This window comes from Branchiostoma floridae, chromosome 2, assembly GCF_000003815.2.
Source record: "Branchiostoma floridae strain S238N-H82 chromosome 2, Bfl_VNyyK, whole genome shotgun sequence".
Taxonomy (NCBI): domain Eukaryota; kingdom Metazoa; phylum Chordata; class Leptocardii; order Amphioxiformes; family Branchiostomatidae; genus Branchiostoma; species Branchiostoma floridae.
The window spans coordinates 3858860-3873385 of record NC_049980.1 but is presented as its reverse complement, the minus strand read 5'-3'; the positions used below and the strand labels follow the sequence as shown (position 1 = coordinate 3873385).

Genomic DNA, 14526 nt, shown 5'->3' with positions numbered 1-14526 from the left:
CGCAATATCCGAACTGTAAAAAGATAGCACAACAGTGCCGCAGTGAACGAACCCCGCAGTGCCGCACCAGTGCCCCAAGTGCATAGGATACCAGTCACGGTGTCTGCCCATTGCACGTAGGTAACGTAAACAATGACTCAATGCTACGGTGGATCGGGAGTCAGTCAGTCAGAAGTTATACTTTACCCCATCACTTCCACTCAATTTAAAAGGTTAATTCTGTGCCTTTTCTTTGTGTTAGATAGAAAGGTGTGGTTTTTACTACTGGTCTTGTGAGTTGCAAGCTGTCGGGTGGAATTAGAATCGTTTCTCTGCTAGTATTTTCTTACGAAGCTCCGATAAAATGTTGTAAGGAATTGTTCTGATAAACTGTCTTATAAACTGTTCTTATGAACTGTTTTGATAAACTGTTCTGTTAAACTGCTCTGTTAAACTGTTCCGCACTGCTCTGATAAATTGTTCCGCACTGTTATAATAAAATGTTCGGAAAGACTGCTCGGAAAAAAATTTCTGATAAATTGTTCCGATAAACTGCTCTTATAAATTGTTTTTACAAACTTTTCTGATAAATTTTTTCTTATAAAGTGATCTGATATCTGCTCTGATAAACTGCTCTGATAAACTGCTCTGATAAACTGCTCTGATAAACTGCTCTGATAAACTGCTCTGATAAACTGCTCTGATAAACTATTCTGATAAACTGTTAGGATAAACTGTTAGGATAAACTGTTCCGATAAAGTGTTTTGATAAACTCTTTCGATAAACTTTCTTGATAGGTTGTACCGATCAACTGTTCTGATAAACTGCATGCCGATAACCTCTCTTGATAAACTATTGTTATAAACTGTTCTTGCTAACTGTTCTGCTAAAGTATTACGTTCTGATGATCTGACGAGCTATTAGTATGTCGCAACATAAATATTGGAACATATTATCACAATATCGATCGCAAAATAGCACATGGTATGTTCCATTTTTCCCTTAGGTATGTCAAAAGGTGTTGAAACTTTAGACATACTTTTCTTTCTTTTTCTTTGTTAGTCCGTAGGCGAAATCGTTTTACCACACGTTGTGTAAGGTGCCTCGAGCTTTTAATCATAGATAGCAAACATGCTTTTATCTTAAATGTTTACAATTGTGTCAGCCTTGTGGGCAATTCAATCCTGTCAACAATGAAAACAGTTTACAGATCATGCGTACAGACACGAGACATGGTCTTTACGCGCAGTGTTTTCTGATATTGTTACACATGTTTCTTTCTTTCCTAGGATGGCTCTGACTATCAAACGGACACGCATTTACTTCGTTTTATTACCTTCACCAAGAAGGTTAGGTTTTTGGGTGATATAACTCGTGAATATCTAACTGACCAGGAAATTATCATATTTTGGGCAACCTAGTGACTTTCTGAAGTACTGCTACGAAACTTCTCCGGTTTTGACATCTCGTGTTCTGGACATGCTAAGGCCGTGCTTTTAGTGGTAGATCTTGCAATTGGGTTACAGAGTGAATGGTGTAGGTTTGGGTCCCTTGGTGGCTTTTTAAAAACTACAGGGGCCTATTTTGGCTAAGTCCCTCTAGTAGCTAATCTGGGGACAACATCAATATTGAGCTCCTGGTTTCAATTCCTTAGAAACTGGGAGACTCGGGTTCAAAATCTGCATGGGTAGGGCATCTCGGTTGGGACTGCACCAGTCCTTCGGTAAGGGCGTAAAATGGGGATACCGTGTTCGAAGAGAATCCTGGAGCACGTTACTAGTAACCAAAACGGCTAGCAACGACTTACTGTAAAACTATACCTTGTTACAGGAACAGTATGGAAACTTGCTGCCTCATATGCCATGTATCATCACTACAAAGGTGTAACAACAACAAATGTCACAACCGCGTCGCGAACGCCGACAACGACCTACGACAACGTTTCCATCACACGACAGTCGCACGACACATCCACGATCATCCTGAGAACGCTCCCAAATCGCAAATCTATCGTACGACAAAAGTGAGAGAGCCAGTACCCAACTGAAGTCACCGAACTAACCGTAGACGTCATCAAAGGAAAAATAAATAAATCGTGAACCGAAAATCCGGCCGATGAAAACAAAAACCCAACCGCACAGACCACAACTTGTTTGTACTGTCGCACTTGGACATACTTCAGGCGCCTTTCCGTGAAGGCCGGGAAACTGTCAACAAGCAAAAGACCGAAGAGAAAATAAAAAGAAAGACGCAAGGAGGATTGTTTGAACTGGTTTCTGGATCCTTCGCTGGCGCCTTGGCTGTGACCAGTATTCAGCCAAAAGTCACTGGCATACGTTGTTACGTTTGTTGTAAGAATTGCAGTAAGGCTTTTGCAGAAGATTTACGGTAGATGATTCTAGATTTGACACTCCTTTCTGTCAAATTCAGAAATGTCTTTCCTATATGCCCCAATTTGTTATCGTAAAACTGTCCTACACGGTTCCTTCGGGGCCTAAACTTTCTTGGCTGTCACACTGAGTTAGAAATCACATAACACAAACTTACCGGTATTCTAGAGTAGGCCGGAATCCACAGGTAGGAACCGGTAGTGTCCATGTTCATGCCCATGCCGTCTCTCCGCCGGCGCGATCGTTTCCTGAGGTAAATGTCGTCTGCGTCGTCAGGGACACCCCTCCGAGGGTCCGAGCGGACGGTAGGTCCCCCCGGCGGCGCGCGGACGCCTCCTTCCCCGCCCGTGTCTCGGCACTCGCACGTCCCTTCTAACCGCGTCCTGAGCTCCGCAATCTGCGCAAAACACAAGTAAAACCCGCACAGCGTCGCCACGGCAAGCGACAACACCACCACGAAGAGAATCTTCACCGAAACGGCCACCGACGTTCCGCGGAACTCCCTCTCGGTGGCTCCCGCCATCTTGTCCAACCCGCCCGGTCGGCCTTCAGTCGGGGTACTACTACACTCTCTCTCGGGGAGGGGCGGGTGGAACATGTGACGACGACAACAACACAAAACCCCCAACCTCTCAATCAAACCCTCGTTAGAAACCAACAACCCGAAACGATACTGATGACTTGATAGACTCCTAGCTCTCGTGATAGACTCTGGAGGTACTCCCGTGCCTGGTTGTAGTAGCGTGGTTTACAGAGATCTACTGAATCGGTTGGACGCACGCAGTGGGACAAAGGGTAACCTTACGTCAGGGAACTGGCTCCTGACTGGACCGGGAAGACCTTGGCTAACCACTTAACAAGCCTCTTACATGTCAGCGCGCTCATTATGCGACTTGTCACCTGCGCTAAAGGTTAACTTGTAATGTGGTATTTATCGACGGATCTAGTATGTATATAAAACTGCAACAGTGTTGAACAGTGCTAATGTGGAGTCGTGTGAATGGCGTAAATGAAAGGTATTTGGCCTGGAATCCAGAGACCTTGGGTTAGAATCCTGTTATGCAACCGATTGTGTGCCGTTGGAAGAGACATACATTTAACAGGACTTTCCTCAATCCAACCAGGTGTAAAAATGGGTACCTGACTTCGGTTGGGGAGGTACATGTAAAAGACGGTGGAAGGAGAGGGTTGGGGTCCGCCTCCGAATACCGTGCCCTAGACATCATGGATAAGAAGACACTGCCCCTACTCCCAATAGAGGTATTGGGACTACCGTAAAAGCAGAAACTTTCGCGGTGGTTTAATGTTCGCGGTGGCCGCTTCACCGCGAAATCAAAACCACCGCGAATATTTTTCCATGACAGTAAGAGACTATGTACATGGTGGTACCGCGAACTTGAAACCACCCAGAAAAGTCCATTTTCCCGCTACCGCGAAATTAAATCCCCGCGAACTTTAAAAGCATTTGCAGAACCTTAACCTTCTGTCCCGAAGTTTGTATGTAACAGTTTAAAAAGAAGTAACTAACTTAACAGAAGTGCCACACTATCCTTGGTGCGAATAGAGAAAACAGCATTTAATAAAACGTCGTTTAGTAAGACTTCAAAGCTTCATAATTTTTCAATTTGTAAAACTTCCTTGTTGCATTTAGTGAGACGATACTACTGTACAGAAGAAATATCTTCTTTTTTTGTTTCACTTCGCAAGTTAGAAATATGCTCACTGCAAACAGATGTTTGCAAACGAATATACTCGGGAAAATCTAATAAATTATCGTATATCCTCACAAAACATATCCGATGTACTTCTTCTTGTCAATGTACTTTCGATGGCAATATATCACAATGGTTAAATCAATAAGCTTAAAAGGGCAGAGCAAAACTGGCGAACACAGGCGCACACAAAGGCACACATAGACACATACCCACACTCTCTCTCGCACCTACAACACACACGTACACACAAACAGACAGACACGCACACACAGACACATAGACACACACCCAAACTCTCTCTATCACACAGACACACACGCACAGAATACACAATACCACCTAACAAAGCAGCGACGGAAACAGTACATTAGGATGTGGGAAGGTCAACAGTATTATCTAGAGATTGTAGGAAGGTGGATAGACTTATTTCAGACTATCATTATCCCTTGCGTGAGACCAAAAGACATCCGTAACTCTTCCAAGAAGTTTGGGTACAGTACAAGCTAAGGTATTTGTGGGGGAAGGCTGCACTCCAAGCAGAGGTTTGGCGAGAAAGTCGTGGCTAAATGGGAGGCCAGGACAAGTCAGAGAGATCACCATATGTCCATGTAAAACTAAGGGCACAACGTGTCGTACGTGCAGTTTGTACGTACGTTTTTTTGGGAGGCCACGTCCGCCACGTATTTCTGAAAACGTTCAGGCTGTACAGGACAGGCGCGTCGCCCGTACTGGCACGTACGGGGGCGAATCCGCAACCTGATGGCACACAAATAAATGTTTTGCCTGCACGTAAAGTTCTACGGCGTGTCTGCGTGCTCCAAAATCCACCGGATTCCCAACGAGTTCGTATGGAGGCGGTACTTACAACTTACGGATCCCAAAAGATTGCCCACGTTTTGGCACGTATACGTAGACAGCACGTATTTCGCACGTACGGCAGGTTGTGCCCTTAGCTTAACGTAATTCTACACGAATTTCACTCAGGTGAAAATTAGTACCTAGCTTCGGCTAGGATCATCCCTATGATAGGACGTTAAATGTAGACCCCGTGTTCGAGGAGAGCCACCCATCTAACACGTAAAAGAATCCACCACACTAATCATTGAAAAGAACAGGGGTTCTTCCCGATATGAATGAATCAAAAATACATCTGTCCGGATATGCAGCTTGTAATGTTAAATACAAACCTGGTGTGTTACTCCGTATTAAAGGCGGTTTACCGGATGTGCAATAAAAACAAATACAGATAACAATCTGCTTTGAGAGCAGTGATGACGTCACTATCGACGTCATGCATATCAAAAAGTAGATGTTCAGACAGAATTAATGTTCGATTGAAAGAATAAAAGCTCAATCAGGAATAAAAAGGGACTAATTTCTAGATTAATCTCGATATGGTTGTAATCAGGCGAAGAAAAACAATCTCATGGTTCCTTTGGATATAGCACAAACGCATACAGTTTGCCTGTTGGAATGATTGATTTTAATAAAGAGTCATAGATATCATTTCCAGCGTGGTATCTACCGACGGGGATGTAGCTCAGTGGTAGAGCGCACGCTTTGCATGTGTGAGGCCCCGGGTTCGATCCCCGGCATCTCCAGTCATAGACTTTTTGTCTACTTTCAGAGCAGATGTTGGGGGTGATAGATTGTAATATTTTCTGTTTGTCAGTACGGTATTTTTTTCGTACTCTCCAACAGATGTTGAGCTAAGAGATCATAACTTTTTCTGACTACCAGGTGGGGGCGGTACAAGTCCAGGTACGGTCCAGGTCCAGGTCCAGAGGATCAGGTTCAGGTCCGGAGGGACCTGATTATCTGTGTGAATGGGTGTTTGGTGGCGTGTCCGTCGTCTACTGGCATTTAAAAACCCTATCGGCATAAAAACAACACTGACTGTACCTGTTTTAGACCATGTATAGTCATTGTAAAATTTACATTCATTTCAATTTGTTGTAAAGTCATGTGTAAAATTGTCCATGTCTCCCTGCATGTTTGGTCTGCTAAGACCAACATGACCTGGGATCAATGTCACTTTCTTTTATTTTCTGAATAAAGAATGATTTTATATACTTGGTAGAAACGACCGTCAACTCTCCTATGATCTGCTTGTGTTATTTTTGTGGACCTACAGGTATTATTAAAGCCCCAAACACGTGAACACCTGTCGCCGTACGTAGTACCGGTAAAATCTCTTCGCTTTCTATTCGATCCAAAGTCCGGTTCTATGATTTTTATCAGGTCCGTTTTTTTTCTGGAACGGGCCTACAAGAAAAAAAAAACTGTTTTGTACCTTTCTGACAGCTTGCTAGTTACGATATTAAATTTTCCCAGCTTTGCACATCGTACCGAACTACAAAAAACTGTCCTCCTATTAGCACCACCCAACACATATGTCTCCCAAAATGTTGGAAATTTCATCCTCCACTGCATACAGAAAAGAAATCAAACCCAATAGCATTTATTTTAGATTAGAAGTATCACGCACTAGTTGATGACCCGTTTTTCACTTAATGTCAATTTTGTTATTGTACCATTACCATCGTTGTACTTTCATACATGTATTTTTGCAATACGCCTTCGGGCATGATTTTGCAATAAAGATTATTATTAAAACCAAACATCTGCTTCGAGATTGATTGCCCCCCTCCCATGCAGTGCACGTTAAGAACAGACCGTGCCATCCTCTGACTGATTAAGTTAAAGACACAGGCGGTCTACCTGAGGTGAAATCTTGATCACCCGCCAACAGATTTTTGTGCTGTCTAGACAAGATTTCACGTTTCCGTTCAGCTGAGGAGCACAGAGGTATCATTACCCACTAATACGTGCACGAAGTCTTCAATTCTGGCATCATTAGCTAGCTCAATGCCAAGTACTCAAACCAGTCCAACGTGTTTAAATATCAGTTGATCACAAGAAAAAGACACTGTCTCAATTTTCTTTCTTCGCACAATCGTTGGGTGGATTCAACACAATAAGTCCAGATCTTCTGAAGTGTCCATCGTCCATCCAACAAACATACAGCGTGTACATACGAAACAAAGAAAGATACATGCACATACAACCGCTACCGAAAACATAACCTGATTGGCGAAGGTAACCCTACAATGAAACAAACGAAGATTCTCTCTTTATTTATGAAATTTGTTGAGCCATTTCTCAAATCTTTGCTCGATCAGCGTTTGCAGTCTACGCAGTTGAAAAGAGGTGTAAGGCAATGTCAGTTTGATTACATGTACATGGATGACATCAAAATAGATTAAAAAAAACGATTTTTACATATACAGTAAATCGTACAAAGCAGCTTCAAAATGAGCAAAAATATGCCATATCATACAAAATAGATATCGGAAAACGTCTGCTAATGCCATAAGATAGCAAGGTCAATTCCAAAGTCATGGACGAAGATGTGAAAGAACAAAAATGAAGAATCTATTTTTCGGTATACTAATACTCTGTGTTTTCTCAACCTTCATCACCACTTAGATTTCATAATCAATGAAATTGCATAGGCAATTTTTCGACCAATCGTTTTTTATTCGCACGCTCGCATCAGTTCCCATAGGATGTTATCCGTATAATGAAATCGACATGGCCGAAACAAGAAGATTTCAAGTGCGTAAAACTTTGGTGTTCGTCACAGGCAATACCATATGTAGATAGAACACATGACTCAATGAGCAGTGGATTATTCATTCCTTGACAAAAACTGATGCTGTTCAGTCGAAAATTTGGGTGAGCCCAATCTTTGTGTTGGAAATTATAGTTCAACTATTTCAAGAATGACTTCTACCAACACAGATGAACTTTCAAGTTAATACAACATGTACATAGTAATTGTTACTGACGCCTGACAAGTGTCGTCTGCAGACCTGCAGGGAGAGTTCGGTTGAACTTGAACTTGTAGGAATCCTCTGTGGAACCTATTTTCCCTCATAGCCAAGTTCATGGCTGAACATGTTGGCGGGGAAAGATCTTAGAACTCCCAGTTGGGACTGCCAGGAATTTGGCTCTGTGAGCTAGCGAAATGATATAAACATGTCTTCCTGTTTGATATCTCGAGATTTTCAGTGGCAGAGAGTAAGGCCTACGTCATATTTTCCAACCGGGATTTTGGGAACAAAAAGTATGACATAAAAGACACCAAATAAACTACACAAGACGTAAATAGAATATTCGTGGGCATTATATTTGTGTATATTTTTACGTATACATTTCTATATTTCGTTTCCACAATCAGCCCGGCTGGGCCCCGGTTTGGAAACGTGACGTTAGCCTAAGTCGGTAGGTTTGGACCCCCTAGCGACATTTTTTGGAACCGTAGAAGTGATATACTAGTATATTGCATATGATATATTTCAGTCATAGATGTGGTTGACAGGTATACTAATCGAATTCTTACCATCGACGGGGATGTAGCTCAGCGGTAGAGCGCACGCTTTGCATGTGTGAGGCCCCGGGTTCGATCCCCGGCATCTCCAGTCATAGAATTTTTGTCTACTTTCCACGCAGATGTTGGGAGTGAAATATTGTAACGTTTTCTGACTTCTGTTCGTTACTGCGGATGAAAAGTTTGTGCAGAGTTTTGATTTAGAAGAAAAGATGGCAAAGATATTCCGAACCTCCACGAGGGAAGGCACGAAGGAAATATCCCCTGCAGTGTCCGCAGGAACCACATAGACTCTGAACGTGATACTGTCCTTATATGCAATTTTCTCAGGACATGCTTAACAAATAAAACGTTTTTAAATTTGTTTCCTTTCTTAAGATTAATGACATTAGTCTCTGGAGCCTATTGACTTAAGATGATTATTACATCCCATTATCTTAGATGTCTTTAAAAAAATGTTGCCACTGCCAGTATGGTACAGGCGGTACGATCGATCTGATCTTTACAATGAGTCCTTTATTACCTTACTTGTTACATCGAACAGAGGGCTAACGCCTGCGGCCAATATACGAACCCTGCTGTGAAAAACAAAGGGACGCCACAAAAGTGCAAGAATGTGGTTTTGTGACTCTGCCACCTGGCCGACAATAATGATGACATAATTTACCTTAACTACGTGACCCGAACAAGAGACAGGAGTGACCTTAAGGTCAAGAAAATCCATCATCGTAAAATAGCCCGTCGGGTCCCTTTATGTAGATGTTTTTGGACTGGTGGGTATCTCTCTTTATAATCACACAGGCAACACGTGTGGGGTAAATGAGTACATAGTACCTTTCAGTAGGAGGTCGCTATATAACCCTAGGTACAACCTTGTCTAGATCATGCCATATAAAACATTTAGTTTGGCTATGATGTATGTATTGTATGTATGACATCCGCGAGCAATTTTCTCGGTTCAAAAAATGTGCGCCGTAGAAAGCATCAGCAAATAAGCAAACATATGCCGCTTTCAACAAATTTCCTTTCCAATTCGAGGGGGAAGTTTGGTAGAAACTGTATTCAGTATGTACTTACACATCTGCTTTACCTGGCCTATTGTCATGAAGATGTTAGCGACCCGACGACAATAAAGCCGAACGTTAGGACAGGGACCAGGCGCGTGGATCCGTGCATCAAGTGTCCTACGGTCTCGCTGCCTTAGAACCCCTATTGCGGGACCCATTGGCTTCGATGAATCGGGCCAGTGCTTGCACAGAGCTTTTGCAGACAGTGATATGCTCAACCATCGACCTATAAGAGGTCATCCGTGCAGCGAGCCAGGGCTCGTTGCGCTGAATTTGATAGCAATGACAGGTAATTTACATACTTAGCAGGGTGGGATTCCGACGTCCAGGTGTTGTCTTTCGTAACATCCCTGGCCTTCGCCAAAGTCGGCTAATCCAAGCCCTATCTGGCTTGTTAGCGAGGCGCGTCGGTATGAGTTAGCTCTGCTAGGCAAGGCACTGTGGTAGCAGGGTCTGAACAGTCGTTACTGAGCGAAGTGGCAAACAGCATGTTTCGTGTGATACCCGAAAGCATCCTTTTGCGCAAATGTGGTGTATCATCTACGCTCAGATTTATTATCACTTTGTTAAGCTTTCAGGCAGATCAGACCCCGAAGTTCTTTTGTTCGTAGGCATCAGGGTCATGCCTCCTCATAATTTAGAGCTCGCTGTGGACAACTCGGCCGAGCTAAATTCTTGATTTGTAAAGGGGGCTTAAAGCACATGTAGGTACATGTAATGCCGTTCAGGTTACTATCATGGTTCATATAGTAGCAATGTACTGAAAACACGGTGTGAAAACAAGACAAGAGCCCCTAAAAGGAAGCTTTATTTGGGGGGTATTTTGGTCCCACACGGTGGCCATACGCGGTGACAATAGGTCAAGAGTTGGACAATGGGAGAACCAGAGGAGCGTGAATGGAAAATAACCGGGTTCCAAAGAGCCACTTAAACGTATAGTCATTCGCTTCGCCATGGGTGGTGGGAACGTGGCTGTATGTATGGTGTGGTCAGCGCGCCAAAGAACTAGGCATAAATTGGGTTGTAGATACTCTCCGGGCAGATTTACCAGTGGCATAAGATAGTGACAAAGTTGGCCAAAGGGAGTCATCAGCCACTGGCTCCGGTAACCAAACACACTTGGCTTCACTCCTCTGGTAGCTTTTGATGCTATCTTACGCTCATCCGTCGTGAACGACGGGAGAACCACGATGCTACCGTAGGATCTGCGTGGAGATTAGGTGTAGATGGAATGGGAAGGGGCCTTCACTTATGCGACGGCTTTCGTGACCCTTTAAGTAGAAACAAATCATACTTGCACTACTATTACACGAAAGAGTATTTCATGGCTCAAATTTCTGAAATCTAATTATGTATATGTTTTAGGTTGGTTAAAATATAGCCAAACGGGGTCTCAACAAATACTCCAGGTATATAGGAAAATTTAGGGAAAATGAATGGGGGTACGTGGTTATACTATGTAAAATTGGAGGGGGGCTTGCGACTGTTCAGAGGTTGTTGTTTTTACCAGTTTTGGTTGTACTGAATTATATGATTCAAGAGTAAATTTTCAAGGAGGGAATTGTTTAATTTCAATACAAAAACATATTTTCTACTTTTCTGTAAGGTTGTATACATTACTAGCATTTGCTGGGTGGATGGCGTTGTACCGCTTTTCTAAACCCTACTTAGAACCTCAACCTCAACCCGTCGGGCAAGAGTTTGTCAGAGTTTGTCATATACAGTTTGTCAGTTGTTTGTGTGCCAATGGTCAGAGTTCTTGCCTGAAGACTTGCAACTGCAAGTCGGCAGTGTCACATAGCGAGGTAGCCATGTACTGCAGATAAACGAAGTGAACACCTGCTGCCGCACGCACGTCACTCAGTATGACCTTTGAACCTGGTGATGTAATCTCTTTTGTGTTGTTATATTTAGGACAGCCAAGGACAGCCTGGTATGTACCGTTATATGTTTACATGTGTGCAGGGCCAGCCTATTCACACAGGTACGGAGGGGGGGGGGGGGGGGGGCAGGATACAATATGTATCAAATAAAGATATGTGCTGACACTTCCTGAAGTTAATATAAATTTAATTGGAACAATGACCTCGGCCAACTGAGAAACATTCATAAAACAACCCATACCTCTCCAGGGGTCTTTCAAAGGCAACAGAACGCTTCAATGTTACGATGCTCCCACCCACCCCCTCACTGTACCTGCAACTTGGAATAGCCGAGTCCCAGGTACTTTCCAATAGTTTCGGTGAGTCACGGACCAGGCAAAGGTTGGTGCGTACTAGTCGCAGGTACTAGCTCGTAACAGCTACGGTTTCTACAACAGTGCCATACTGCAGTAAATATGCCTCCGATCGTCTCTAAACTAGCAATGGCATTCCCGGCCGATGAAATGGTCGAAATGCTTAAGCAGATTGACAACAATGTGCGGCAGATAATCCACACTTTGCGGGGAAAGGGTGCCGATGTGCGACGGAATGTGGCGGTGCTGTTGAACAAGTACATGGACCTGCTGACCGACATTCTGAGAGAATGCATGTGTTTCAAGTAAGTAAAGCTAAATTTTATAGGACATTAAGGGCTTTTGAGTTGTTGCCGAGAGCAGTGATACCTCACTGGGCCGCGCCTGCTGGCAGTCTGTTTGCAAAATACACAACAAAAGAGAAATCTAAAAGCACATATAGTATGTGACTCGTTAATGTTGGCGGTTTCATGTTTATATTTCAGCCATACCACAGGTATAGTTGAAATATATTGTATTCGTAATTATTTTTCAATCCATACACGTGGATCAATCCATACATGGATTGAAATATACATGGATTGAAATATAATACGTTGAGCCCCACCTGGAGACTTGCAGGTTCAGGCCTGGACAAGCCTATGATTTAATTAAATAGGCAGCCAATGACCTAGCCTGACTCAATATCCTGAGGAGGATTCGTCAGCCACTAAGCGAGACTGACACAATTCATGTGGCATTTACATAGTCATTTGCCATGAAAAAGGACCAATAAAGCTGAATCTGTTGAATCTGACTGGTGTTATCTGGAAGAGTCCATTCATGCACGGGTGATCTTTTTTTCGAAATTCAATTTTGGACTGGGTTTCTTGTACAAATAAGGCCATGTTTTCAATCAGAGTATTTTAGGACTGGTCTATTTTGTAATTTTCCATGGGGTGTGATGGAAGAGTCCATTCTTGCATTGAGGGCGTCATTTTTAGATCCATTTTTGGACTTTGGTGATTATAACGTTACTGTGTCGCAGAGTTGGAAACTGTGGTGAATAGTAGAGGAATGCGTAAGTTTTTAGGCTGAATGACTTGGGTTACGATGTTTGTTTGGCTGGGCAGAATTTCGCGCACGAATCCTGTTCCCGCTACTTCCGTATGTCGGCTGCAGTATGGTGACCTCCGCTGGGGGTCATTTCAAAGTGTTTTTTCTGGGAAAACGAGCAGGCAAACTTAAACTCATTTTCACATGTTTTGTACATTCTACCCTGAACTCCAACATATTCAATTCTTGTTAATTACTTTTGCACCCTGCTATAAATTTTGAGGCGTCGAACCTCCTCACTTCTGGGTCCTTAACAATGTAAATTCCCATAGACGAAAAACTGTGTTCTGCTACCTTATGTCAAAGTCTGTTTCAGCGGAAGTATTTCTGGACACAAATAAACTTTACATAGGAGTGTTAGAGAAAGAGTCCATTCCCGCACGGAAGGGGATTTTTACCTCCATGAAAAATGGAGGTATAGTTTTTGGTGTGTCCGTGTTTGTGTGTGTCTGTCTGTTTGTTTGTGTTTCCTCTGTAGAACCTCTGGATGGATTGTAATGATATTTAGTATGTGGGTAGGTGTTGCAAAGATGAAGGTCATGGTCGATTTTGGCCCCCCCTGCCGTGTGGCCTTGGTACTGCAGCAGAACTTTTTTGTATCTTTTGATCTGGACATGCTATGGTCTTGATTTTTTGGTGACAGATAGCTTGTGGTGTAAGAAAGAAGTGATGTACGTCTGGGTCACCTAGTGACTTGCTATAGAATTGCAGGGGCAATTTTTTCAAAATGTTCCAAGGAGTATAACGAAACAAAGGAACGATGGATTTTCATGATATTTAGCATGCATGTATCTTTAGCAGTGATGTGCATAATGAAGTGCAAATTACGCAAATTTAGGCTTAATTTGCATACTTAATGAGGAAAATTTATATTTACAGTGTTTTCCATTATAGGACTCAAATACACTTACCATATGTAGTTTGTGACAGGTGGAAGATTAGCAGATACCGATTATGCAAATAAGTCTCTAATTTGCATGATTAATGTGAAAGTGTCCTAATTCTTCTAGGTACATGTAGCAAATGATTGGATTGTCAACATTGTCACCCGTGTAAGTTGGTTAAAGGTGTACATAACCAAGAATAAATTATGCACATATGAATAGTCATTTGCATAATCAGAATATTTCATGGAGGTATGATGTCTCCGAACTCTTGTTTTAATTCATTTTTTTACGGGTAATGATTGGAAATTTCATTTTTAGTGGGTATTTTTGGACTCGTGTATTTTACCTGTTTACATGGGATACAATGGAAGAGTTAGTTCTTGCACGGGGCGAATTTTTTTGTAGAAGTGTGATTAGTAAAAGTAATTTTTAAGCAGAAGTGATCCATGTTCGCACATGAGATATATGCTGTATTTGCTCTCGAGCAAATATCGGCCTATTCTAATATAATATGGTCTGAAAGGTCATCTGAGTTGGTATAATCCATAGTGTACAGTATAAACTTTATTCCAACACAAGGAAAGAAATTCACCATAAAATTTCGGTCAAACTCGGCGACTTTGTTCAAATGCCTGATTCGCTTCACTGACGTTCGGGCCTTTCTAGTTGTGACACATGTCATTTAGTTTGAGGTTTACATCATCAAGTCTAGCTCTTTTCTATTGGGAGGGGCACATGGTATACACGGCCGGCTCGCCTATAA

General features: G+C 42.6%; 2 protein-coding genes and 2 non-coding genes across 6 annotated transcripts in view; 3 read left to right on the top strand and 1 right to left on the bottom strand.

The window, feature by feature from the left end:
- Positions 1-3183, bottom strand: part of LOC118409271 (collagen alpha-1(XXIII) chain-like) — a 34230-nt gene extending 31047 nt beyond the window's left edge. For all 3 annotated transcript variants that reach the window (XM_035810164.1, XM_035810165.1, XM_035810166.1), the window contains exon 1: positions 2528-3183. In XM_035810164.1, coding sequence (XP_035666057.1) covers positions 2528-2968 — 441 coding nt within the window. In that variant the 5' untranslated portion in view covers positions 2969-3183. The remainder of the gene's footprint in view (positions 1-2527) is intronic.
- A 2431-nt stretch (positions 3184-5614) lies between these two features.
- Trnaa-ugc lies at positions 5615-5686 on the top strand. The gene has a single exon. It is a non-coding gene; the product is annotated as a tRNA-Ala (tRNA).
- Positions 5687-8497: 2811 nt separating this feature from the next.
- Positions 8498-8569, top strand: Trnaa-ugc. Its single transcript has one exon. It is a non-coding gene; the product is annotated as a tRNA-Ala (tRNA).
- A 3243-nt stretch (positions 8570-11812) lies between these two features.
- Positions 11813-14526, top strand: part of LOC118410578 — a 6928-nt gene continuing 4214 nt past the window's right edge. The window contains exon 1 of the mRNA XM_035812352.1: positions 11813-12086. Within this exon, the coding sequence (XP_035668245.1) occupies positions 11884-12086 (203 nt within the window). The 5' untranslated portion in view covers positions 11813-11883. The remainder of the gene's footprint in view (positions 12087-14526) is intronic.